Genomic DNA, 26,055 nt, shown 5'->3' with positions numbered 1-26,055 from the left:
CTGGTGGTTGGTCCTAAGTATTACTCCTATACACTCAGAACGAAAGAAAAATACATTTTGGACCCTCCCAGTAAATCGGATCCGCTCCAAAATATAATCAGCTCCAGAGTACCTTGGGCCGAATGTATGTACCAAGTATGAATGTCATAGGGTTATTTGTTTATGAGTTATTGTGCAGACATACATGTCCACCCACCCATCCATACACCTTCAAACGGCAGTGAACACCCTACAAATACGTGCACCTCACGGCATGTCAACTGTAGGCTAAAAAGTGTGAGTGACTAGGAGGGTTAAACACACCATTACTACTACTACCATTACTCATTATTACTACTAACATTACTAGTGTACTGTTTGATTAACTCCACATAGAGGAGGGAGGGGAACATCTGAACAACGCCGGCTGAAACTCACCACTACTCATCTACCTGACTCTAGGATTCAGTAGAACTATCTAGAATCTAACATGATTGTGTTAAAGTATCTTCAGGTCCTCTCTGTGTCTACATGACACAAGGACATTGACGTTCTAGGCCAAACCCTAAAGCCAGGGTAGAGGGGCTCAGAGAACGTGGAGTGGAACGTGTGCAGGAGGGTGCATGTGTCAGAGGAGACGCTGTAGAAGGACAGATTACCGGCTGACCAGTCCAGATACATTCCTACTCTGCTGGACCTGGAGGACGGAGCACGAATGACCGTCTCTGTGCTATTGTGCCAGGCAGAGTAAGAGTAACTGTCATTAGAGCCCCCCAGACTCCAGGACTTGTCATTGTTCCCTATTTTACTGTCACCCTCTCCTTTTCTGTTGATCCCTTTATATGTCACCCCTATGTACTGGTATGCCCCCCCACTCCTCTCCACCTCCCAGTAACAGCGCCCAGTCAGACCCTCTCTACACAGCACCTGTTGACAATATCTAAATCTCTTTGGGTGTTCAGGGTACGACTGCTCCTTAACCACCCCTGTCACCTTTCTGTTCCCCTCAGACAGAGTGAGGCGTTTGTGTGCTGTGTTCGGGTCCAGTGTGAGATCACAGGCATCTGATGAGGGAAAAAAGGACCAAAAAGTTGAAGATCTAATGATCTCTAATGTTGGTGTCAAATATAGTGCTGATCGACGTTCGACTGACTTACATCTCTTCAAGAAAGAGTATGTTCCGGTGGGTTGAACGCTGTGAGTAAAACAGAATGTCAGTTATTCTACAGAAGGAATAGAGAATGTGTCTGTCATGTAGTCAAGTTGAAGCTCTAGGGAAAAACATAGTACTCACCTGAGAGTTTGGAGATTACAGTGGGGATCCACCAGCGCTGCAGAGAGCAACATCTCCCCAGAATGTCCTGGGTGATTGTATCTAAGGTCCAGCTCTCTCAGGTGGGATGGGTTTAACCTCAGAGCTGAAGCCAGAGAGGTAAATCCCTCCTCTGTGACTCCACAGAAATACAATCTGTGGAAGCAAATGTTCTATTCCATCAAAGAAAAACTCACTTAAAGTGAGAGATGTCTCACATGTGATGCTAGCCCTCATGTCCAGCTGACTTCATGACTAGCTATATTGTATGGGAAGGCGCCATCATGTCTATCTGACTTCACAATAGAATACCTTATTACAGAAGAAGCTGAAAACAATGTATACGCTTAGTGATAAATAATGATAAATAGACTTGACCTCAATAAACATTCTGCTCAACTGATCATTTGCAGCTGATATAGTATTCACCTCAGTGTCTCCAGTTTACACTGTGGACTCTCCAGTCCAGCAGAGAGCAGCTTCACTCCTGAATCCTGCAGGTTGTTGTCACTCAGGTCAAGCTCTCTCAGGTGGGAGGAGTTTGAGCCGAGAGCTGAGGATAACCCTCTACATGATCGCTCTGTGAGTTTACATACACTCAGCCTGATGATAAACACAGATATACATCGACAGAAGAAATGTCTGTTATTCATACTGAAGAGAAAGAGGAATATCAGCACACTGGATTACAGCTCCCAATACTTTATTCGAGCAACGTTTCGACCACCAGGTCTTCTTCAGGCAAAATCTTCAGGCAGAATGATTGATCATTTTGCCTGAAGAAGACCTGGTGGTCGAAACGTTGCTTGGTTGGATGTGCACACTGATACTCAACCTTACTGTGTTATTCATACTGTACCACTTCTATCTATGAATGTCTGCTGATATCAATAAGTTTGACTAGGACTACTATGAACTTCTGCTGATATTAAGTACATTTTCAGTTTTGGGTGGAGTGTGCGGTCACTTGCACTGAATCCATTTTTTTTTTTTTTACTTTTCTTGCTTTGATCAGCACATCCCCCTCGAGATGTGCACGAGTGCTCTCTAACTAAACATTTTGCTTAATTGACCTTCTACAGCATATAATCACCTCAGTGTCTCCAGTCTACAGTGTGGACTCTCCAGTCCAACAGAGAGCAGCTTCACTCCTGAATCATGTAGGCTGTTGTCACTCAGGTCCAGTTCTCTCAGGTGGGAGGAGTTTGAGCTGAGAGCTGAGGCCATCTCTCCACAGCATGTCTCTGTGAGTTGACACTTACGCAGTCTAGAAAGAGAATAGAAAATGATCAGCATTTCACAAAATATATTACAATACATAAAACGCAGGTTGTAGTCAGTAAGGTGCATCTCGCTCTGCTGGGAGAACGGTAACCTCAGAGCTGAAGTAACAGAAGCAAAGCCGCACCTCTCTGTCAAAACGCACATCAAGTATGAGGAAATGCTTTTATAGAAAACAGTAAAAGCAGGACCCCATGTCTAGTTAACTTTATGACTAACTATATTGTACAGGAAGAACCTCATCAAGTCTATCTGACTTCATGATTTAATATCTTATTCCAGAAGAAGCTGAAAACAAAACTATGTAAACATTCTCAGTGCTAAATAATGATTATTAGACATTCTGCTCAACTGATCTTCTATACAGCCCATATAGTATTCACCTCAGTGTCTCCAGTCTACAGTGTGGACTCTCCAGTCCAGCAGAGAGCAGCTTCACTCCTGAATCCTGCAGGTTGTTGTCATTCAGGTCCAGTTCTCTCAGGTGGGAGGAGTTTGAGCTGAGAGCTGAGGCCATCTCTTCACAGCATGTCTCTGTGAGTTGACACTTACTGAGTCTAGAATGAGAATAGAAAATGGACACTTCACCAAATATATTACCATACACAATGAAAAATAATTAGGGCTGTCAATTTAACATGTTAATGAGATTGATAAATTAATTAAGCAAACATTAACATGTTAATACAAATTAACGCAAGTGAATCACATTCATCCATTTCATCCAGCTGTAGGTGGCACAGTTGCCACATCATTGGCTGATTTGACATTATTGAAGTGCCAAACTTAATTTGGAGCTGATTGACCCTGTAGGCTATGTACAGTAATATGTCATGCAAAAGCATCTTTGCCTTCAAACTAATGGAGGTGGATAATCAGCTTGCTTGCCCCTCTAAACGGAAAGTTTACTTTCATAAAACTCCCAGATGGGACAGTTAATAAGTGTGGTCATTTGCATACCATCAAAGCAGTTTTAGCCTAACTCATCCTCTTAATGCTAAACATTGAATGCAACACAACGTCTAACTGCACATGTAAAGCAGGGTGAGTAAGTTAGTGTCATCCATTCTTAGAAAATAAGTCTGTGAGAATGATCTGTGAACTACTATCTACAACCCTAAAAATAATAATATTGAAGTTAAAGTTTTTATTCTACCTCAGTGTCTCCAGTTTACAGTGTGGACTCTCCAGTCCAACAGAAAGCAGCTTCACTCCTGAATCCTGCAGGTTATTATCACTCAGGTCCAGCTCTCTCAGGTGGGAAGAGTTTGAGCTGAAAGCTGAGATCAGCATTTTGCAGCATGTCTCTGTGAGTTGACACTTACTCAGTCTGCAAACAGAATGCATGGAATATGGACATTTCAACAAATATATTACAATACATGAATTGCAGGTTGTCATCACTAGAGGTGACGTTTTCTAAGGTAGGAGGACTGTAACCTCAAAGCTGAAGCAAGAGATGTAAAGCCTAAGTCTAAAAAATACATTTGGGAATAAAGTTTACTCTGTCAAAAAATTCACATCGAGTTTGAGGAAATGCTTCAGTACAAGAATATAGAATAGAGTACAAGCCTGATGTCTAGCTAACTTCAGGACTTACTATTGTATAGCAATAAACTAGTAAACACTCTTAGTGCAATATAATGATTACTAGGAGTGTACCTCAATAAACATTCTGCTAGACTGATCTTCTACAGCTTATTTGGTATTCACCTCAGTTTCTCCAGTTTACATTGTGGACTCTCCAGTCCAGCAGAGAGCAGCTTCACTCCTGAATCCTGCAGGTTGTTGTCACTCAAGTCCAGCTTTCTCAGGTGGGAGGAGTTTGAGCCGAGAGCTGAGGATAACCCTCGACATGATCTCTCTGTGAGTTCACATCCACTCAGCCTGAAGATAAACACACAGATATACATTTAAACATCTATCAACAGTAGAAATGTCTTTATTGTTGGATATATCACAACATGTTTAATTAGGAGGAATATTTATCAATATTGTACGTTAGAATATAGTTTACTAATAACTCACAAGCCTGTTCTGGAAGCTTTCACCACTGGCAGCAGCCTCCGAAGACCTTCATCTGATCTGGTGTATTTCTTCAGGTCAAATACATCCAGCTCCTCTTCTGAGGTCAGCAACAAAAACACCAGAGCTGACGATTGTGCAGGTGAGAGTTCTCCTCCGAAGTGACTTCCTGAACTCAGGTAGTGTTGGATCTCCTCCACTAGAGAATGGTCATTCAGCTCATTCAGACAGTGGAGCAGACTGATGCACCTGTCTGAGGAAGGATTCTCCATAATCTTCTCCTTGATGTACTTGATTGTTTCCTCATTGGTCTGTGAGCTCCTTCCTGTCTGTGTCAGAAGGCCTCGTAGGAGAGTCTGGTTGGACTCCAGCGAGAGACCCAGAAGGAAGCGGAGGAACAGGTCCAGGTGTCCGTTCTTACTCTTTAAGGCCTGGTCCACTGCTGTCTCATGTAAACTGGTCACTGATTTTGTGTTGAAAAGGGTGGGTATTCTGCTGACTACAGAACTCTGTTGAACCAATGGATTCCTGTTGCTGTTTTGGAATGTGAGAAACACATACAAAGCAGCAAGAAACTCCGGGATGGTCGGATGCACAAAGCAGTAGAGTTTCCCCAAGTGCAGCCCACACTCTTCTCTGAAGACATGGGTGCAGAGTCCTGAGTAAACCGAGGCTTCGCTGACATCAATGCCACACTCTCTCAGGTCTTCCTCATAGAAGATCAGGTTGCCCTTTTCCAGATGTTTGAAGGCCAGTTTTCCCAGCTTCAGAATGATTTCTTCATCCCAGCATGGATCACTGTCATGGTCTCCATTGTACTTCTGACTCCTCTGCTGGGTCTGAAATGCCAGGAAGTGTGTGTACATCTGCGTCTGTGTCTTGGGCATCTCTCTGTTCTCTGCTTCTCTCAACATTCTCTCTAGAACGGTGGCTGAGATGCAACTGAAGACTGGTATGTGACACATCATGTGGAGGCTCCTTGATGACTTCATGTGTGTGATGATTGTGCTGGCCAGGTTCTCGTCATTTATCTTCTTCCTGAAGTACTCCTCCATCTCATTGAACCCTCGGACCTCTGTCACAAGATCAACACACTCAGAAGGGATCTGATTGGATGCGTCCGGTCGTGAGGTTATCCAGCAGCGAGCAGAGGGAAGCAGATTCCCCTTGATGAGGTTGGTCAGCAGCACGTCCACTGAGGTTGACTGTGTGACATCACAACAGATCTCATTCTTCAGGAAGTCCAGAGGAAGTCGACATTCATCCAGTCCATCTAAGACAAACAGAACATTGTACTTGTCATAGTTGGAGAACCCTGATTGCTTGGTTTCAGCATAGAGGAGATGGAGGAGTTCCATCAAACTGTGTGTCGTCTTGCTCATCAAATTCAGCTCTCTAAAAGGGAGAGGAAAGATGAAATGAATGTCCTGATTGGTTATCCCTTCCGCCCAGTCCAGGATCAACTTCTGCGTAGAGACTGTCTTTCCAATACCAGCAGCTCCCTGTGTCAGCACAGTTCTGATAGGCTTGTCTTGTCCAGGAAGGCGTTTAAAGATGTCCTTGCACTTGATTGGTGTCTTCGGCCTTGCAGGACTCCCGGATGACGTCTCAATCTGTCTCACCTCATGTTGAGTATTGACTTCTCCTCTTCTACTCTCTGTGATATAGAGGTCTGTGTAGATCTTGTTGAGAAGTGTTGGGTTTCCTTGTTCAGCTGTTCCCTCAAACACACACTGAAACTTCTTCTTCAGGTTGGATTTGAGTTGACGTTGGCAGACCACAGCAAGTTCATCTGTATGACAGGACAATACAGCGATTACAGACACATACTGTGGCACTAAAGAAGATGTCTACTGAAATAGATCAGCATCTTGCCTTGTTCCAGCAGCTCAGCAAGCTCATTCTGGTTCATCTTTCTCAGGACATGGAGTGTGATCTTCAGAGCCGCCTCTCTGACACTGTCATCCTGATCCTCTTCTTCCTCATCCTTCCTTTGACCTTCACAGCACTCTGAGAATTCTTCACGAACAAGCCTCTCAAACCTCCTCTTCAGATCATTCTTCACTAAAGCAATAACGTTGTCTGTAAGAAGCTGTTAATGGCGACAATCATGTTTACTCAATTATGAAGGTAGTTAATTATAAACTGGCATTTACAAAGTGGCAGGCCAATTACATGAAATTAAGTGGCCCTTTCAATGACAAGTGATTATAGTTTGAAACTCATTACATGGGTGTGGAAGCAGGAATTAACTACTGAGACTTCGGCTTTTAGATGATTTATACAAGCACATACAACATATTGATATAATTTAAAATACATTTACCAAAGCAGTGGTAATACATCCTATTTATATTCCATATGAGAGCCCCATAGGGGAGGTTAGAACAATATTAGCTCACCCTGAATGTGGAGGCCAGGTCAGTTTGATGACTCTGGTCTAACTGCTCACAGGGAATCTCTGACCCTGATCCCTCCTGTTGGTTTCTGGGAAGATGGGAGTACATGATGGCTCAGCACCACAGTCTAAATCACCACAGGATTGTGGAGTATAAAACATGCCTTCAGGCATGACATTTATCTTGACCTAGATTTTACCTTTGAGAAGTAAGGCCTCCTTCTCTGAAGTGTACAGGGATGTCCATAGACCGGTCACTCTTCACAGACACACAGCTGGGTTCAGGGGAGTCTGGACTCTTCTTATGAATGCTGTGGAATCACCATGAACGAAAACATTTCACCTTCATATAGCAGTCAGCAACCGAATCACAATACTCCCCTCCACCAATCACAATACTCCCATCCACCCATCACAATACTCCCATCCACCCATCACAATATTCCCATCCACCCATCACAATACTCCCATCCACCCATCACAATACTCCCATCCACCCATCACAATATTCCCATCCACCCATCACAATACTCCCCTCCACCCATCACAATACTCCCATCCACCCATCACAATATTCCCATCCACCCATCACAATACTCCCATCCACCCATCACAATACTCCCCAACACCCATCACAATACTCCCCTCCATCCATCACAATACTCCCATCCACCCATCACAATACTCCCATCCACCCATCACAATACTCCCATCCACCCATCACAATACTCCCCTCCACCCATCCCACCCATCCCAATACTCTCCATCACCCATCGTTCACACCTCTAACCCTCCCAACCATTTTACCGTCTCCCCTCCCTCTCTCTCCCTCCCCCTCCATGTCCCCATCTCCCTCCCCTCCAAATCTCCTTCATCTCCCTCCCTCCACCTCTCCTCCAAAAACTGAAATATCACATGTATATAGGTATTCACTAGCCTGGAAGCCAGACCTCCTCGTAAAAGGCTTCCAGGCTAGGTATTCACACCCTTTACTCAGTACTTTGTTGAGGCACCTTTGGCAGTGATTAGATTTGTGATTAGTTGATTAGAGTCAACCTGTGGTAAATACTGTACAATTGATTGGACATGATTTGTAAATGTCTACTGTACTGTAACCTGTGTAAAGTAGTAATGACCCACAGCTGTCAGGGTTGACAGTAGACATCCGAGACATCTGGGAAAGGGTTTAAAAAGAGATCTGCAGCATTGAAGGTCCCGAAGAACACAATGGCCTCTGTCATTCTCAATTTTAATAAGTTTGGCACCACCAGGACCCTTCCTAGAGCTGTCCAACTGGCCGAACTGAGTGTTCAGAGGAGAAGGGCCTTGGTCAGGGAGGTGAACAAAATCCGATGGTCACGAGCTCCAGCAACCCGATGGTCATTCTGACAGAGGTCGAGTTTCAGGAGCAAACCAGGCACCGCTCATCACCTGGTTAATACCATCCCTACGGTATTAGTATGGTGGTGGCAGCATCATGTTGTGGGGAGGGACATGTCTGTGAAGGTCCTTGACTGGCCCAGCCAGGGCCCAGACTTGAACCTGATTGAACATCTCTGGAAAGACCTGAAAATATTTTCAGTATACCCAACCTAATACCTTCATCCCAGTCTGAGGTCCTGAGCGTCCTGGGAGAAAAACCCGAAATGCAGGTGGGCCAAGCTTATAGAATCATACCCAAGACTGTAATCACTGCCAAAGGTGCATCAACGAAGTACGGAGTAAAGGGTGTGAATACCTATGTAGGTGATATTTCAGTTTTTTTTTTTATATACAATTGCAAAAAAATCGAAAAAAGGGATAAATATCGTCACTCCGAGGCCTCTGCGGTCAATCAACGCAGTCAGTTCTTTTACATCCTGGCACCGCAGGGGTGGAATGAACGGCCCACTGACGTCAGGACAGCAGAGTCGGTGCCCATCTTTCGCCACAGGCTCAAAACTCACCTTTTCAAGAAGTACTACCACGATTCTTCCCCTTGCGCACCTATTGTGTTCTTAGTTTGCTACTCTTGCACTTTGCCTTCAGCACTAGATTATGCTCTTAGTCACTTGTTTAGAAATGAGATTCCCTTGTGAGTTATGGTGTAGTAGTACACTGACTTCATATGTTAAATACATTTACTATAAGTCGCTTTGGATGAAAGTGTCTGCTAAATGACTAATGTAGTGCAAAGATATATAAGGTAAAACAGCATACACATTAAATAAAAAATGCACATAACATTTCAGAATATTTCTTTATCTCAAATAATATTAAACTGATGTTTTCTCACCATACACCTTTATAGTGGGCATTACTTTCTTCGCTGTGACTTATTTCTGAGTCAGCATCTTCCTCTTCTCTCTGCCCAGACAGACTCATTTTGAAGGCAGAGCCTTCCTCTTCTCTCTGCTCAGACTCGTGTTGGAGGCAGAGGTCTCGTTCACCCCAGAGATAACTGCAAGTTGCCTGCAGTAGGTCTACATTTAAGTATTACATTGAAAAGGTTATGAGATTGTAAACCCTGTCTGTAGGTGTACCTTTCTAATGTAAACACTGTTCAAGGTGAATATGACATACATTATTAATTCATAACTTAATTGCTCTCATTACAGAAAATGCACACATTTACAAAGCCAAATGGTACATGATCCTAAAAACCTGTACATTTTACTAGCTTCAATTTTAAAGCTAGATACTTACTTATCTATTTGATCAGCTCAGTCAGTTTTTAGCCTGTAGTTTTAATTCTCTATTTCATATTGCAATACTGTTATGTCCTCTTTGTCGTTTTTTTATTGCATCTGTGTCTGACTTTTTTCATGCTGCTGACAATGTCAATTTCCTTCGGGATAATAAAAGTATCTATCTACAAAACAGCAACTTACAGTAAGCAGTCCTTTCCCACAGTCCTCTCCAGCCGGCTTTGTCCTTTTCTGATGTACCGAGGGTGACTTATGTTGGTCGACTATTATATTTGACTCCCAGAAACGCCCAATACTGTACCTGTATCAGGTAACTAACATCCTGTCGTGACTTCACCAGCAGTATTCATCTCTGCATCTCTTTTCTTGTTGAACCTGTTTGTAGACTGCGGGGTTGATACCTGAGTGAAAATGTAATTTTTGCACAGCGGAGTTGTCTTGTAGACAGGTTTATAGGAGAGGAATGTTCACCAAAAAGAAGGTTCCTGCATTTGTCTCAGCCCACACATGAACTGATTATTACTGCAACATTCAAGTCAAAAGTAAAAACTTTACACATTACTCTGGAAAAAAATAATAATTTTAATGCCCCAGTCTTTTGTAAACTACAGATGACATGCAGATCACAGTGGAAGGCTGAGAACAAAATGCATGATACAGGAAGGAGCTATTGTACCTCTCTACATTCAGAAAGGCACTGAGGCGTTATACTGGACCACCATGACTGCAGTAGTGTTGCCATGAAGAGTTTCCTGGTATCAGTCTCGTCAGTCCTTGGTGATGGATGACCAGTTCTCACTGGTTTCCCCTCTGTGATTCGTGACCTTTGCTCCTCTCGTGTGGACGTTTGGTTCGGGCAGGGGAAGCCCATTTAACTACAGTATTCAGGCTGGCGGCAACACTTTATGAGAGACCCTCTATTGATAACCTACAGAGGCTCAAGCGAACGGAGATTAAAGACAGTTTTGTTGATAAGCAACACTTATGAGGTTGAGGTCAAGGTTAGAAGATGGAGAGAGTAAGATTTGTTGAGCTTCTATAGACCAGCGATAACAGGGTGACTCTCCAAATACAATTTTAGCCGGCTAGCGAGCAACAAGCGATGGACACTGCTGTTCTTTCTTGTTTTACTTGTACTTGTAGAAACCCTCTCCAGTCTTCTTGCCGAACTTCCCTTCCTCCACCAGCTTGTTGAGCATGGAGCTCTGGCCGAACAGAGGGTTCTCCGGGTCCATGGCGCTCCAGCCTGTAACCACATCATCACTGAAGACAACCTGACTGAAAACAACTCTGCCGCTTGTTAGTGTTTTCAAATACGGTTTGAATCGTAAATGTGTGCATTTAAAATACTTCTTAACACAACCCCTGAAGGTGACACAATTCCCTGTGAGTAATGTCAGACTTTGTATCTTGAATAGAAGGATGATTTGAATTGAATGGGGTCGCTTCCGAAGAAAGCTTCAGGAAGTAGCCCTCACCGTCCATGATGAATTTAGCGGTGTCCAGTCCCACATAGTCCAGCAGCTCGAAGGGGCCCATGGGATAGCCAGCCCCCAGTTTCATGGCGATGTCAATGTCCTCCTTAGAACCATGTCCTGTGGGACAAACGCACGCACGTATACACACACGTGCACCACGCACACACGCGCACACACGCAAACACACATGCAAACACATGAGCACACACACACACACACACTCTGCCATTGGATAGATCTAGAAGATCTTTGTGCTCAGCTCAGAATGGGGACCCTTCCTTTTGCTATTGAAGTAGGTAGATTTAACTCTGTTGTTGAGGAGGAGAGACTTTGTACAGTGTGAGATCTTGAAGTGACGGAGGACAAATTTCATTTTATGTTTCATTGTCCATTATATGATGATCCCAGACAATTTTTATTTGAAAAAATGCAAAACCTGAAGATGGATATGATGCAAAGCTAGAGTGGTTGTTCAGAGAAGAGATTTTCACTGCTGCTACCTTTATTAAGAGAGCATGGACTCTAAGAACTGCTAAATTATTTATATGTAATATGGCTTGAAGAAGATGGCTGGAGCTATTAGTTAACTTTTGATTGTAATGGAATGTCTGTTGTGGAATGATTGTGTTTATGTTTACTATTGATGTGTCCTGTAAGTCCTTACGGCTGGGCACCGTGTCCGGGGTGCATGACACTGAAATAAACATTTCCAATCCAATCCAATCCCCACAGACGCACGCACGCACACACTGATTAGCACCATCGTAATCTCAAAAAATATATTTTTTTGAGGACAATAAACTTCAAACATCTGTCTGTCTATATGTTTATCAATATATGTATCTATCTATCTATCCATCCATCCATCCATCTATCTATATATCTATATATCTATCCATCTATCTTTCTATCCATCCATTTATCTATCTATCTATCTATCTATCTATCTATCTATCTATCTATCTATCTATCTATCTCTCTCTCTCTATAATGTGTGTATCTCTCTCATGAGCCAACATGTGTGTATCTCTCTCATGAGCCAACATGTGTGTGTACCTCTCTCATGAGCCAACATGTGTGTGTACCTCTCTCATGAGCCAACATGTGTCCCTCTCTCATGAGCCAACGTGTGTGTGTCCCTCTCTCATGAGCCAACATGTGTGTGTCCCTCTCTCATGAGCCAACGTGTGTGTACCTCTCTCATGAGCCAACATGTGTGTACCTCTCTCATGAGCCAGCATGTGTGTGTCTCTCTCTCATGAGCCAACATGTGTGTGTCTCTCTCTCATGAGCCAACGTGTGTGTACCTCTCTCATGCAGCCTGATGGCCTCCATCATGTAGGGAACCAGCAGGCGATTAACAATGAACCCAGGAGTGTCCTGGAGGAAACAAAGAGAAGGTCAAAGGTCAAAAGGTAAAGGATAACGTATATCCACAAACAGAGAAGGCCAACTACTGAGAACATATACATCATAACTAATCAATTAAGTAGAATGTGACTTCAAACCCATTTATATGTTTTTAATATAAATTATATTTTCGGAGTGTATCCCGTTTTCACGGGTAGCCATTTGACCCTGATCTACTGTCCTGCTCCCTACTAACTGTTGAGGAGTCGTTGATTCATTGCGAAGTCCGTCCAGTTGTGGAGAGAGACAACTCCTTCCAGACACCAGACGGGGCCGCTGTGGTGCGACGCACGCTTCCAAATCAGTTTTCTACTTCAGGAGAAGCTGTGATTGGACGAGTGAGATTAAACTAACCACCCTCTGGGAGCGGCGGCTAAATAGGCCACTCCCTCTGGGATCCGACCACACTCGGATCTGACGAGAGGGGCGCAGCTGCACCGGAACACGATGCTTTGGACCGCTACACCACACCGGACCCCTAACTCATCTTTTTTCATACAAAACCTCCCGTTTTACTATTGTTTTGTTGTTGTTATTGTTGTTGCAGCAATAACCAGAGGTAAGTGGCGGTGTGTGTGGTGTGAGATCTCACTTTGCAGGACACGGGCGTCTTCCCCAGGGCTTTGCTGAAGTTCAGCAGGGAGTCGAAGGTCTCCTGACTGGTTGCCGGCGTCCCGATGACCTCGACCAGCCTCATCACGGGGACGGGGTTGAAGAAGTGGAGCCCCCCGAACCGGTCCAGTCTACCGGTGGAGCTGGCGATGTCAGCGATGGGCAGCGATGACGTGTTGCTGGCGAAGATGGTGTGTCTAAAACGTAGGACGGCAGTAGAAAACAGACAGTTAGACTACGAGAGAGACTACGAGAGAGACTACGAGAGAGACTACCGCAGGCTAACGTCACTGATCCCAGATACATCTTCATTCCACTAGGTCATTGAAAGCCAGCGCAGTTGGATTTGACGCTGAGAGAGCTATCTGGTTTGAAATGATCCAAGTGACTGATTTTCCTCTCGTGTAACAGATAGGGCTGGGTATCGAGTCGAATTTCAAGAATCGATTCGATTCCGATTCACAAGGTTCAGAATCGATTATCACGATTCAATTCGATTTGGTTAGTGTTACTAAAACTTTTTTTTTTTTTCCTAGCTGTAACCTTAATTACATGACTGCCAAGTTATGCAACACATCAATACTAGGGCTGGGTATCGATACTGATTTCGAAAAATGAATGAATGAATGAATCATTAAATAAATGAATGAACTATTCATTCCTTCATTCATTAAATAAAAGATCGATTTTGGGATTCACGAATCGATTCAGAATCATTTGATACAGAATCGATTTTTTAAACCCAGCCCTAGTAACAGAGCAGGGGGTTGATGTGATAAAGGCGGGTCAGCCTCGTTCACACTGCAGTCAAAAGAGGTCAGATATTTTTGCTCATACTGCATGTGACTCCAAGGCTGCCTTCCGAATCGCATACTTCTACTTCTTACTACCAGTACCTACTACAGCTGCCCTTAGAAAGTACGTACTTTGCAAGCAGTAGGCATCCAATCGGGACATACTACTTTGTCATAATATTGCGCCGTGAAATTTGCCCACATCCGTCGCTGTCCATAACGAGACATTCGTTTACAGCTGTCATGACTCGCACATGTGACGCACATTTCCGCTGCGCACAGGATTGCGGGTCAGAATAGCCAGAAAAGCCTGCTGGCTTGCATACTGCAAAATACGACCGGATGTAGTAGGACATCCTGGTATTTTTGCCATACTGCATGTGGCATACTATGTATTGGGACATACTACATCCTGTATTGGCATACTATATAGTAGGGTAGTATGGGAAGTAGGGTAGTATGGGATTCGGAACGCAGCCCAGGTTTGTTTTTTTCATGACAGTGTGAACAACACAAATCATGTGGAACCGGCTGCCCGTTACACTGACCAGGCCTTCAGATGGACAGCAGTGTGTGTGTGTGTGTGTCTCTTACGCTGGCGCCACCTTGTCCAGACCCCCGAACAAGCCCTGTTTGATCTTCAGGTTCTCCACGATGGCCTCCAGCACCAGGTCCGTGTTCTGGACCACAGACGCCGCGTCCGCCGAAGTCGACACATTCTGCATCACCTTCTGGATGAACTCCGCCCCTGTCTGAAACGGCGCACGACATGAAACGAGAACTTAGTTTTCAAATATATGGTTCGACTGGGCAGTTTATTCTCATTTGTTTGACAAATGTTATATATATACACACACACACACACCTCCAGTCAGCCTACAATGGACTGCAATCTACTCTGTATACTGTATGTGTACACTCAGTATACTCCTTTTTAAATTACTGCTTGTTTCTTTAATTGCTTGTTTTTAGATGGAAAGGGTACATTTAAGTATTTCACTGCGCATTGTACTCTGTATGACTATGTACTTGACAAATAAAATGTGAATTTGTACTGTTGCTCTCGTTTTCATTCAATGTTGCAAATAGGTTTCCCTAATGGTTTTCTCATGGGTTTCAATGGTTTGGTACTGCAAATCATGCAGGTGGACATTCATCTAAGAACTGATCAGGGAAATGTAGGCTATCATACCTCTGGCTTGTCTGCAAACTTCTTCTTGACCACTCTCTTAAGGCTGCCCTCGATACCTTTGACCGCCTTCTTCAGGATATCTTCAGACGTGTCCACCAGCACCACTGAATGGCCGGTGGATGCAGCGACCTGGACACACCAGGAACAGGACAGGTGTCCATGGTTTGTGTCACAGCAACAAGACGCCAAACCCACCGTCCGGGTTTGCATAGACACATTTCTGAAAGCTGTTGGTTAGTTCAACCCGAGCTTCCGATTAAATGGCAGTCACTCAATTAGTGAGCTATCTGCTAGCAAGTGAGTTAGCGAGCTATCTTGCAACACACACAAACACCCCGTGTTTGATAGACGGCTGCTAATGTTATGTGACTTGCAAACAACCTTAATGCATGGACATTGTCTGCCTACTAAAACAAATAGGTTAGTAGCTAGTTACCCCCTGCAAAGTGCAAACGTTGTGCTTAAACCAACCAATGGTCGGCTAGCAGCCTAGCTAACAAACATCCATACCTGTGCGATTCCTGCACCCATCTGTCCGCCGCCGATGATCGTTATGTGCTTAATCACAACATTTCTGACCGCGGTGGACGAGAGGCCTCTGGTAATCTGGTAAGTGCAGAAAGCCATGGTTCAAGAGAGACCTACAGCACCCCGAAGAGAGACAAGCTAGCTGTCAGTAGCCGGTTGCTGCAGACTGTCTGGTCTTGACTGGCTGAGCCCCGGATAAGTAGGAAGGTCATTGCAGGCGATGGTCATGTGACCATGATCCTGTCAATTCTGTGAACTTTCACACAGATTGACCTTTCACACAGATTTGATCTAGATTGTTTTTCTGTGCTTCCAGGGTATTAATTCCATGGATTCTCTTACAGCAAGTGTAGGCCTATGTGTTATAAAAGCACAAAAAAGATGATCAGTTATATTAATTTTATTAACAGACAGAAAATTACAGCTCTTGATCTCAGTAAATACAGTGTTTCATAAAAAGCAAATCAGCAACGAAATCAAACTGCAAACATCAGTTATTTGGATAGTAAGTGGTTAGTTAAAAATAACCTTTAGTAAACATAATTAGGTTATTTCCTACAGTACAAGTCATATAATATAATCTGGACCAAACACTGAATGGTTTAATGAGATTAAAAACCACTGCTGTCTTTGATATCAGTATGGAATAGCTACACCTTGTTGAGATTTCTCTAAAGGCTTGGTTTGTGCAAAATCAAATCGCAATCAACTTCAGTTGTACATCAAGTCTGTGGTTCATCCCACACTATCCACCACAGCTTCCTGTATAGTTCAAGTGATCTTGATTTACGATAGCCAGCATAATGCGCCCTCGCTTAAGTGCTAACTCAAATCTCCCACGACTTTCAAGTATTACATCCAGCGTGTATCTGACCCAGTGCCTTATTGCAGACACAATCCCATAATATCACAGGCTGGTTGTTGGGCATGCCGTCATCGCCGGGGGCTGACGATCACGGTGTAGGGACTGGGGGCCAGGGTGAGGCCGAAGCGCCCCTGCATGGAGGGGGGGGGCTTCCCGGGGGGGAGGCTGAAACTGAAGGCCTGGAGCAGACTGGTGAGCATCAGGAAGAGCTCCATCTTAGCCAGCTGCTCGCCCATGCACACCCTGCGACCTGGGGACACACATGATGGGGTCAGAGAACCATGAACATGTCAGCATTAAATTAACCGCATTGTGCACTGTCACATAGTTATAATAACTTATAATACCTTAATAAGTTATAAGAAATTCCGCACATCCAAGTTAAATTGCAAGACAGTACTGTAAGACTGGAGAAATGCACGCACATCCAAGTTAAAGTTGATCTTTGATCTTTTAAAATATGAATTCCTTGAAGCCTAATCTCTATAAAAGTATAGATTGCTCAAATATGTTATTTTTAATTGAATAAATGCAATCGGTGAAAAGTTTGTTTTAGCTCTCCTGTAAAACTCTGAAAATGTCACTTACACCCCTTTTTGCGCAAAAGGCCTCGATTTGTACAGTATTTGTGCCTTAAATAAATCCACTGTGAAAGCTGCAAATACAGTATGCGGACATTCCTTCTCTCCACAGTATAATAACTACCTAGAGTATTTAGCTGACTCTGAACAGGTCATTTCATAGCTTACAACTGCTATTTCGTAGCACACCAGTGTTCACCTTAACTCTGCATGTTTCCTAACCGTCAGGTCCCTCACAATGGCCAGAAAAAGAGGTAAAGCGCACAACTCCTGATGGTAAATTGCTCCCAATGAGCAGGTTAGCCCCTTGCATGGCAGCTGCCGCCATTGGTGTGTGAATGTGTGTGTGAATGGGTGAATGAGAGGCCATTGTAAAGCGCTTTGGATAAAAGCGCTATATAAGTGCAGTCCATTTACCATTCAACTCCTGATGAGTAACAGTGTCTCGGTGCCCGGTTGGTGAAGTTCAAATGAAAAAAGGAGAGACCGGCGCTCAAGGTAGGACACAATGGCCTACAGTACCTATCCCAAACGGCATGAAGCACTCCTTCCTCAGCAGCTCGCCCCGCTCGCCCAGGAAGCGGGCGGGGTTGAAGCAGGCAGGGTCGTCCCACACGGTGGGGTCCCTGTGGACGGACCACAGGTTGGGCACGATCACCGTCCCCTTGGGGATGGTGTAGCCTCGGAACTCTGCCGGGAGGGAAGAGAGATGCAGAGAATGAACATGTTTTATACGTCCTTCTTCCTTTTAACCTTCCAGTTCAGTTTTCTACGAGCCGTTATTGGACGAGTGAGACACACTGTCTCCGGTGAAAACAGATCATAATACCTGCAATCGGTGCAAGCAATCACCTGCTAATCACACACACATGTTTTGGTCCTGCCGTGAGTTGACAGATTTCTGGCGCAAAATTTACGGTACACTCAGTACAGTGCTCGACACAGACCTCAGACCTGACCCACTTAGTGCCATACAGTATTTGGGATCTCTACACACATAACACCCACTCTCTCATCAGCAAAGCAGCGAGTGCTGGCTCTCACCTCCTTGCTAGCTAGACGTCTCATCCTATTCAAATGGAAACACCCCCGCCCCCCTCACACAGTAGCTGGTTGAAAGAGGTTCTTAATCACATAACGCTGGAGAAGATAAGAATCTCAATCACTAACTCCAAACTATCATTTGACAAGACTTGGAAGCCCTTTATTGACTATTTGAACAATACTACTATCCGCCCCAGATGACTAGATGCTGACCCCCCCCCCCCTACCTCATCTACCCCCTTCCCCTTCCCTTTTCTGTACTGTTTGGTTTTGTGTGTCTCTCTCATCTTTATTTACAGTTTATCATTTATTTACTTGTTTCTCCCTGCTTTCAGTATTGTTAAGTGCTTTTGTCAGGGTTTGGATATGTGGGCGGGAAAGTGGTAGGGTTTCGTGTTTTTGTCCTATTGCTAAAAATCAATAAAAATAATTTTGAAAGAAAGAAAACAGATCAAAGGCGTCAAACTGATTTCTAAGGGAGGGAGGGAGGACTTAAGGAAGGAAGGAAGGAAGGAAGGAAGGAAGGAAGGAAGGAAGGAAGGAAGGAAGGAAGGAAGGAAGGAAGTGTAGAAAGGACAGACAGAAGGATACATCAGAAGACAATTTGAATGGGGGCCCGCTTCCTCACCGGTGGTCTCTGAGGCCATGTGAGGGATGGCCAGGGGGACCACCACCGTCATCCTCTGGACCTCCATGATAGTGGCCGCCGTGTAGGGAAGACTCGGCCGGTCAGTCATAGACGGAGCCCTGTCGGGGCCCACCACCGCGTCTATCTCTGCCTGGACCTTCCCTGCCGCACAGGAAGTGGAGAGCGGGAAGGATGTTAGAAAGGGAAAATGTTCTTCCATGTAGGGTGTTTCAAACGATGAAATGTTAAAAAGAAAAAGTGGTATGCGTCTCTATATTTTGACATTCATCCAAAAACTACACTTCCTAGAAGCCGAAGCTTGCGGACGCTGCATGCGTCACATTATGGGAAATAGAAAACGGACTCGCCAAAACCCGGACATCTACCGTTAAACCAAAAAGATTTCCCTGAGCTCTGTTGGTGATATTTGAGCTTTTTCTGGTGAGCATCGTTCAAAAGAACCTCCAGTACTGTGGGGTGGTACCTCCGCCACCTACCTTGGACATCAGGGTGCACGACCATGTAGAGTAGCATCCACAGCACCGAGTTAGTGGTGGTATCAGTACCCGCGATGAACAGGTCTCCTATGATATAGAAGAGGTAGTCCTCGGAGAAGCTGCTGTCCCTCTCCCCAGCGGCCGCCCGCGCCTCCATCTCCAGCAGGTACATGTCTATGAGATCCCTGGGGTTGGCCGGGTCCAGCGTCTCCCTGTGCCTGGAGATGACGCCCTTCAGGAAGGCGGTGATGTCCGCCTCCACCCTCCGCAGCTCGCGGAACACCCCCCAGGGCAGGTGGTAGAGCGGGGGGAAGACGTTGATGAGGACGGCGCTGCTGTTCACGCAGATCTCCAGGCCGCGCGCCATCAGGTCCAGCAGCGTCCGGAAGCCCCGGTCCTCGTGGTGGAAGCGCCGCCCAAGGCTCACGGAGCAGATTACGTTCGACACGGCGTTGACGATCAGCGGGGCGAGGTCAACGCCGTCGCCGCCACCACCCCCCGAGTCGCCGCCGAGGCGGAGGAGCTCGGATTTGACCACGGCCAGGCCCTCCAGGAGGCGGGGCTCCAGGCTCAGCTGTCCCAGGCCGAAGCTCCGCAGAGTGGCGTGGCAGAACTTGCGCTGTTGGCGCCAAACGGGCCCATAAGGGGCGAAAACGATCCCTGTAGACGACGAGAGGAGAGGTGAATTTCAATTTTGAGTATTACTTTACAGTATGCATTAACGTGTGCATTATACTATATATTGGTTTCAAATATTGTTGATATCCTGATGTTTTTACACTTTGCGAATGCCTTGCATTCCTTGTGTAGTCACTTTCTTCGTATGCAAATACTTTGCTAAATAAAAGGAATTCTGATTCTGATTATTACACTATTGTGGTTATTACGCTATTGTTACACATGCATTGACATTTGTATTGCAGTGTTGAGATACAAGTTAAGACTACATAACTAATTGGATATTGCAGAGGGCATATAGGCTCCATGCTCATCAATGACGGCTCCATAGCCGCCTCTCCAAAACGCGCCTGAATGCATTACCAAGTGCAGCTCGTGCGTTATTACGCACAGTTGGAGACTGGAAAGGAGGTGCTCACTCACCTTTGCGCTTGGTCATAAGAGATATGGCAGGGACGTCTGGCCTGTCCGAGAACACATCCGCATGGTTGGACAGAGCATCCCTGACCACTTCATAGCCATTCAGCACTACGACCAGCTGAGTCCCCGCAAATATGCTATATATATTACCATAAACTTTGGCTTGTTCCATCATTCGAATTTGCGGTGACATTATAATTGTCTCTCTCTGGCTTCCTAACATTTTCGACACGAACGAAGGTACCAGATAACCCCCGAAGTTGCCCACTATTGGCCATGGTTTAGGACCAGGAGGGATATTGGAAAAGTCCGGTTGTTTGTGGTAAGTGTCAACCAAATAACAGACAGCCACGAAGACAGCCACGGCCAAAATGAGGTGCGACAGAGAATTCGGCCATAATTCCAAAATCATGATGTCTGGACAGCTGTCGTCTTCAAATAATAGGCTACATCTATGCTACACAGCGCAAACCATGATATCGGACGTCGATACTGTCAGAATCCTATCAAAATAATGTTAATATTCTCTTCAACAGATATAATTCGATCTTCATGTGCACTCAGACATGTAGCCTACTGTACTTCCTTGTTTTGATGCGAAACCACACACTGCGTTGGTACGTCTTGGTTTCAATTGGCGGATGTACAGGCGGCGTCTCTGATTGGTGGATTAATAGATGACGGAGGGCAAAAAAGGTTGACCGAAATACGAGCGTCCAGAGCATGGACCAATGGGAGATCCACGAAGGTCACGTACTGTATCAGCACTGGACAGGTGCGTGCAAAATCAGGCTATTATTATTTGTATTAATCTGAGAAAAAAAGAGGAATGTTCTCAAAATACTGGCGGACTCGGGAGGGGGGGTACTGTTGAAAACGTTGCGCTTAAAGGTATAATATGTAATATGTGGATTATTTCCCCCATCTAGTGTCTAAAGATAAGAACTGCAACAACACAACGTATTGGTTGCCAAAATGCCAGATAATGCACTGTTTGTCATATGTGATAAGATCTTCACTCCGAGAGGAACATAACGTTACACTAATCACAATCTCAGTAATCACAATCAAGTATTTGGGAGTGCCATGTAATAAGTTACGTTAGATGCTGTAGTGTGGACATAACGTTAGGTCTGGCTATGCAGATTCCAAGAAGGATAACGATAGCTAGTTAGCTGGAATACCAGTGTAGTAGAAAAGAAGCAATATCACCATGCGACTTCATCCCATGAAACTCCATAAACTCCGTCCAACGAGCAAAGGCTGGCCCGATATTTATCCGACTTTTGTTCCTTCTTCGTTCACTGAGCTTTTGAGATTCTTATCGCACGGTTTGCAGGGGCTCAGGCGGAGAAGCAGGACGACAAAACTCGACCAATTTACCAAACGTTTAGCTGAAAAGAGTGAGTGGAAGTGGACGGAAAAGCTGACGTTTTATAGTCGCACACACACTTGATGCTAACCAACATAAAGTGTGTCTGAATGACTTGTAGAATGTAGAATCTAGAATCTAGACATGACTTGCAGATGTAGAATCTAGTGGTGTAATCTAGTTTATAGGACTTGAGCCTATGATGAGTGGGACAGGGGCTGCACTCTCAGCTTTCCTGGATTCACCACTAGAGGGAGACACTCCCCCATAGGAGGCAGTGGAGGCCCATCAGGGCGAGGTGGTTTGACTTCAGTGTGGCCTGGTTCCAAACCAAAGATCACGTCGGACCCAACGGGCCTCACTTCTCAGCGGGTGTGAAGCTGGCTGTGGAGATTACCCAGCCAACACACGCGTCATCCCGGTCAGTGCACGGTAGGGCTCCGTTTGCTGTGTGTGTGTGTGTGTGTGTGTGTGTCAGAGTGACCATGCTCAATAATAGTCCCGGTTGGAGACGTGGAGATGGCGGGTCGTGCGTCCGTAAGCCGACCTGGAATTTTCTCAATAAAGGTCTAATCTTTACAGGAAGCCATACACTAGTAGATGAGTGATTGTTCTCTCTCTCTCTCTCTCTCTCTCTCTCTCTCTCTCTACGTCTCTCTCTCTCATACACACACACTCTTTCTCTCTCTCTCTCTCTCTCTCTCTCTCTCTCTCTCTCTCTCTCTCTCTCTCTCTCTCTCACACACACACACACACACACACACTCTTCCCTTCTCTCTCTCTCTGTCACTGGCATCACACACACACAACACACACACATACTGTACTCACATACACCATGAGTGCCATCCTGCATCATAGCCCACACGAACCCGATCCCTGGGGTGCTGCAGGGAAAAGAGTGGGCCTATATTTGTTCTGTAAGCATGAAGTGAAGGGAGACTATAGCGGTAGTGCTGCTATTGCTGTATCAAGGGTCAGTTTGGGTTAGTTTGGCCGCGTGACCAAAGAGTCTAAAGTGCCTAGGTAGGTGACCTTGAGCAGTCCCAAAACTCTGTGTGTGTGTGTGTGTGTGTGTGTTATTCAAAGCAGCGGTGCTGAGGCTAGGTTTGGGTCGGATCTCTCTCACTCATCAGGACCAAATTAGAATCTTAGGCCCATGTGATTCACACACGTGCACACAGACACACACACACACACACACACACACACACACACACACACAGAGCCTGTATTGCATACAGCTTGTGGTCTTTGCCACTGTAGCACTCCTAACACTGCCTTTGTTACGAGAAGGTCAGAACCACACCAGAAATATTGTAGCTAGACTACTATGTGTGTGTGTGTGTGTGTGTGTGTGTGTGTGTGTGTGTGTGTGTGTGTGTGTGTTGTAGTACTGCTCTCTACTAAATGTGAAGGCTTTGGACTGATTAACATTCTAACAGGCGGAGCCCCCCAATCCGCTGATGGTGGGGGGGATCAAAACGCTAGACACACACACACACACACACACACATACACGCACGCACACACATACACACACACACACACACACACACCTTACAGTGAAGAACGTACCCATTTTCAGCAGTCGTCAGTTCGTTGTTCGTTGACGAGAACTATGACGAAAACTATTCGTCAACGACATTTTTTGGGTTATCGTCACGAGACGATAACTAAATAAAAATGAATGTATGATGACAAAAACTATGACTATATCTATTCACATTTTCGTCAACAAATAAAAACTAGACTAAAATGGTTATGGAGGGACGTATGGGAAAAGTTCAAATCAGAATGTCGAGGTTCGGGATGTCCGCAGTTGGATCATGGATGTATTAATAGAACGAGTTGGATGCAACCTACAGGTAGCCTGTTGTGTGTAGGCCTACATTTGAATAGTACCGTTGCTACACCGGCCGGCGGGAAGAACTAACAGCACAGACGCTGGCGCAATGCTGGCACGACGTTGGCCCGACGCTGGCACGACGCTGGCACCCGACGTTGGCCCGACGCTGGCACGACGCTGGCACCGGACGTTGGCCCGACGCTGGCACGACGCTGGCCCGACGCTGGCACCCGACGTTGGCCCGACGCTGGCACGACGCTGGCACGACGCTGGCACCCGACGTTGGCCCGACGCTGGCACCCGACGTTGGCCCGACGCTGGCACCCGACGCTGGCCCGACGCTGGCACCCGACTTTGGCCCGACGCTGGCCCGACGTTGGCCCGACGCTGGCACCCGACTTTGGCCCGACGCTGGCACGACGCTGGCACCCGACGTTGGCCCGACGCTGGCACCCGACGTTGGCCCGACGCTGGCACCCGACGCTGGCACGACGCTGGCACGACGCTGGCACGACGCTGGCACCCGACGTTGGCCCGACGCTGGCCCGACGCTGGCCCGACGCTGGCACGACGCTGGCACCCGACGTGGACGCTGGCCCGACGCTTGCCCGACATTGGCCCGACGCTGGCCCGACGCTGGCCTGACGTTGGCACGACGCTGGCACCCGACGTTGGCCCGACGCTGGCGCAATGCTGGCACGACGCTGGCACCCGACGTTGGCCCGACGCTGGCCCGACACTGGCCCGACGCTGGCACGACGCTGGCACCCGACGTTGTCCCGACGCTGGCCCGACGCTGGCGCAATGCTGGCACGACGCTGGCCCGACGTTGGCCCGACGCTGGCCCGACGCTGGCACCCGACTTTGGCCCGACGTTGGCCCAGACGCTGGCCCGACGCTTGCCCGACATTGGCCCGACGCTGGCCCGACGCTGGCCTGACGTTGGCACGACGCTGGCCCGACGCTGGCGCAATGCTGGCACGACGCTGGCGCAATGCTGGCACGACGCTGGCACCCGACGTTGGCCCGACGCTGGCCCGACGCTGGCGCAATGCTGGCACGACGCTGGCCCGATGTTGGCCCGACGCTGGCCCGACGCTGGCACCCGACTTTGGCCCGACATTGGCCCGACGCTGGCACCCGACGTTGGCCCGACGCTGGCACCCGACGCTGGCACGACGCTGGCCCGACGCTGGCACGACGCTGGCACCCGACGTTGGCCCGACGCTGGCCCGACGCTGGCACGACGCTGGCACCCGACGTGGACGCTGGCCCGACGCTTGCCCGACATTGGCCCAACGCTGGCCCGACGCTGGCCTGACGTTGGCACGACGCTGGCACCCGACGTTGGCCCGACGCTGGCGTAATGCTGGCACGACGCTGGCACCCGACGTTGGCCCGACGCTGGCACGACGCTGGCACGACGCTGGCACCCGACGTTGGCCCGACGCTGGCCCGCGCTGGCGCAATGCTGGCACGACGCTGGCGCAATGCTGGCACGACGCTGGCACCCGACGTTGGCCCGACGCTGGCCCGACGCTGGCGCAATGCTGGCACGACGCTGGCCCGATGTTGGCCCGACGCTGGCCCGACGCTGGCACCCGACTTTGGCCCGACATTGGCCCGACGCTGGCCCGACGCTGGCCTGACGTTGGCACGACGCTGGCCCGACGCTGGCGCAATGCTGGCACGACGCTGGCACGACGCTGGCGCAATGCTGGCACGACGCTGGCCCGACGCTGGCCCGACGCTGGCACGACGCTGGCCCGACGCTGGCACGACGCTGGCCCGACGCTGGCGCAATGCTGGCACGACGCTGGCGCAATGCTGGCAGGACGCTGGCCCGACGCTGGCCCGACGTTGGCCCGACGCTGGCCCGACGCTGGCGCAATGCTGGCACGACAAACACGCAAAAACATAGTCTGACATTTCAATATTACATCTGTTTTATAGTAAAACATAAAAATCCTTTGTATCAAATAAGCAAATTCATTAAGTACAATGATCCTTTCTTCAGAACTTCTATCCTCTCTGATTTTAGAACTACCATACCTGTAGATAGCTGTGGGTAAGTCACAGGAGTCCAAAGGAAGCACGACGCTGGCACGACGCTGGCACGATGCTGGCACGAAGCTGGCGCAATGCTGGCACGACGCTGGCACAATCCTTTCCAAGAGCCCCTTGTCACCCAAGAATGTGAAAAGTGCCACCCCCGGCAAACGTTACTGTATTAGCTAAACCCAAGCTGGTGTGTTTCTGAAATACTTCAAATACAATACAAGCTAAAAGAAACCAGTGCTTCACGTAGGTTTGTGGCGGGGGAGAACTGAAGTGTCTGATCATTGCAACGCTGACGTTAGTGGCTAGCTAATGTTAGGCACAGGTTAGCTAGCAACAAGTGGGGCTATGCTTGTGGCGGCTGGCG

At 47.0% G+C, this 26,055-nt stretch overlaps 4 protein-coding genes across 4 annotated transcripts; all 4 read right to left on the bottom strand.

The window, feature by feature from the left end:
- Positions 1-489: 489 nt before the first annotated feature.
- On the bottom strand, positions 490-1,326 carry LOC311322390 (stonustoxin subunit beta-like; the record flags this gene model as incomplete). Its single annotated transcript, XM_084454456.1, has 2 exons — positions 490-1,078; positions 1,274-1,326. 2 exons carry the CDS (start codon positions 1,324-1,326, stop codon positions 490-492), a joined length of 642 nt encoding a protein of 213 aa, XP_084310582.1.
- A 390-nt stretch (positions 1,327-1,716) lies between these two features.
- Positions 1,717-7,104, bottom strand: LOC311322389 (protein NLRC3-like; the record flags this gene model as incomplete). Its single annotated transcript, XM_084454455.1, has 8 exons — positions 1,717-1,894; positions 2,385-2,558; positions 2,956-3,129; positions 3,729-3,902; positions 4,286-4,459; positions 4,601-6,389; positions 6,473-6,689; positions 7,000-7,104. 8 exons carry the CDS (start codon positions 7,102-7,104, stop codon positions 1,717-1,719), a joined length of 2,985 nt encoding a protein of 994 aa, XP_084310581.1.
- A 3,142-nt stretch (positions 7,105-10,246) lies between these two features.
- On the bottom strand, positions 10,247-15,857 carry hadh (hydroxyacyl-CoA dehydrogenase). Its single transcript, XM_084454623.1, has 7 exons — positions 15,679-15,857; positions 15,169-15,297; positions 14,571-14,728; positions 13,163-13,379; positions 12,468-12,540; positions 11,161-11,277; positions 10,247-10,928 (listed from the first exon to the last, which is right to left on the bottom strand). The coding sequence occupies exons 1-7, from the start codon at positions 15,793-15,795 to the stop codon at positions 10,810-10,812; spliced, it is 930 nt and encodes a 309-aa protein (XP_084310749.1). The 5' UTR covers positions 15,796-15,857; the 3' UTR covers positions 10,247-10,809.
- A 280-nt stretch (positions 15,858-16,137) lies between these two features.
- Positions 16,138-22,427, bottom strand: cyp2u1 (cytochrome P450, family 2, subfamily U, polypeptide 1). The gene is made up of 5 exons (XM_084454622.1): positions 20,413-22,427; positions 19,312-19,971; positions 18,815-18,976; positions 17,665-17,832; positions 16,138-16,811 (listed from the first exon to the last, which is right to left on the bottom strand). Exons 1-5 carry the CDS (start codon positions 20,819-20,821, stop codon positions 16,630-16,632), a joined length of 1,581 nt encoding a protein of 526 aa, XP_084310748.1. The 5' UTR covers positions 20,822-22,427; the 3' UTR covers positions 16,138-16,629.
- Between the last annotated feature and the right edge of the window lie 3,628 nt (positions 22,428-26,055).

The sequence above is a fragment of the Borostomias antarcticus genome (genome assembly GCF_949987555.1).
Source record: "Borostomias antarcticus genome assembly, chromosome: 20".
Lineage (NCBI taxonomy): Eukaryota > Metazoa > Chordata > Actinopteri > Stomiiformes > Stomiidae > Borostomias > Borostomias antarcticus.
The sequence above is the reverse complement of the archived record's forward strand: the minus strand, read 5'-3'. Positions and strand labels throughout refer to the sequence as shown.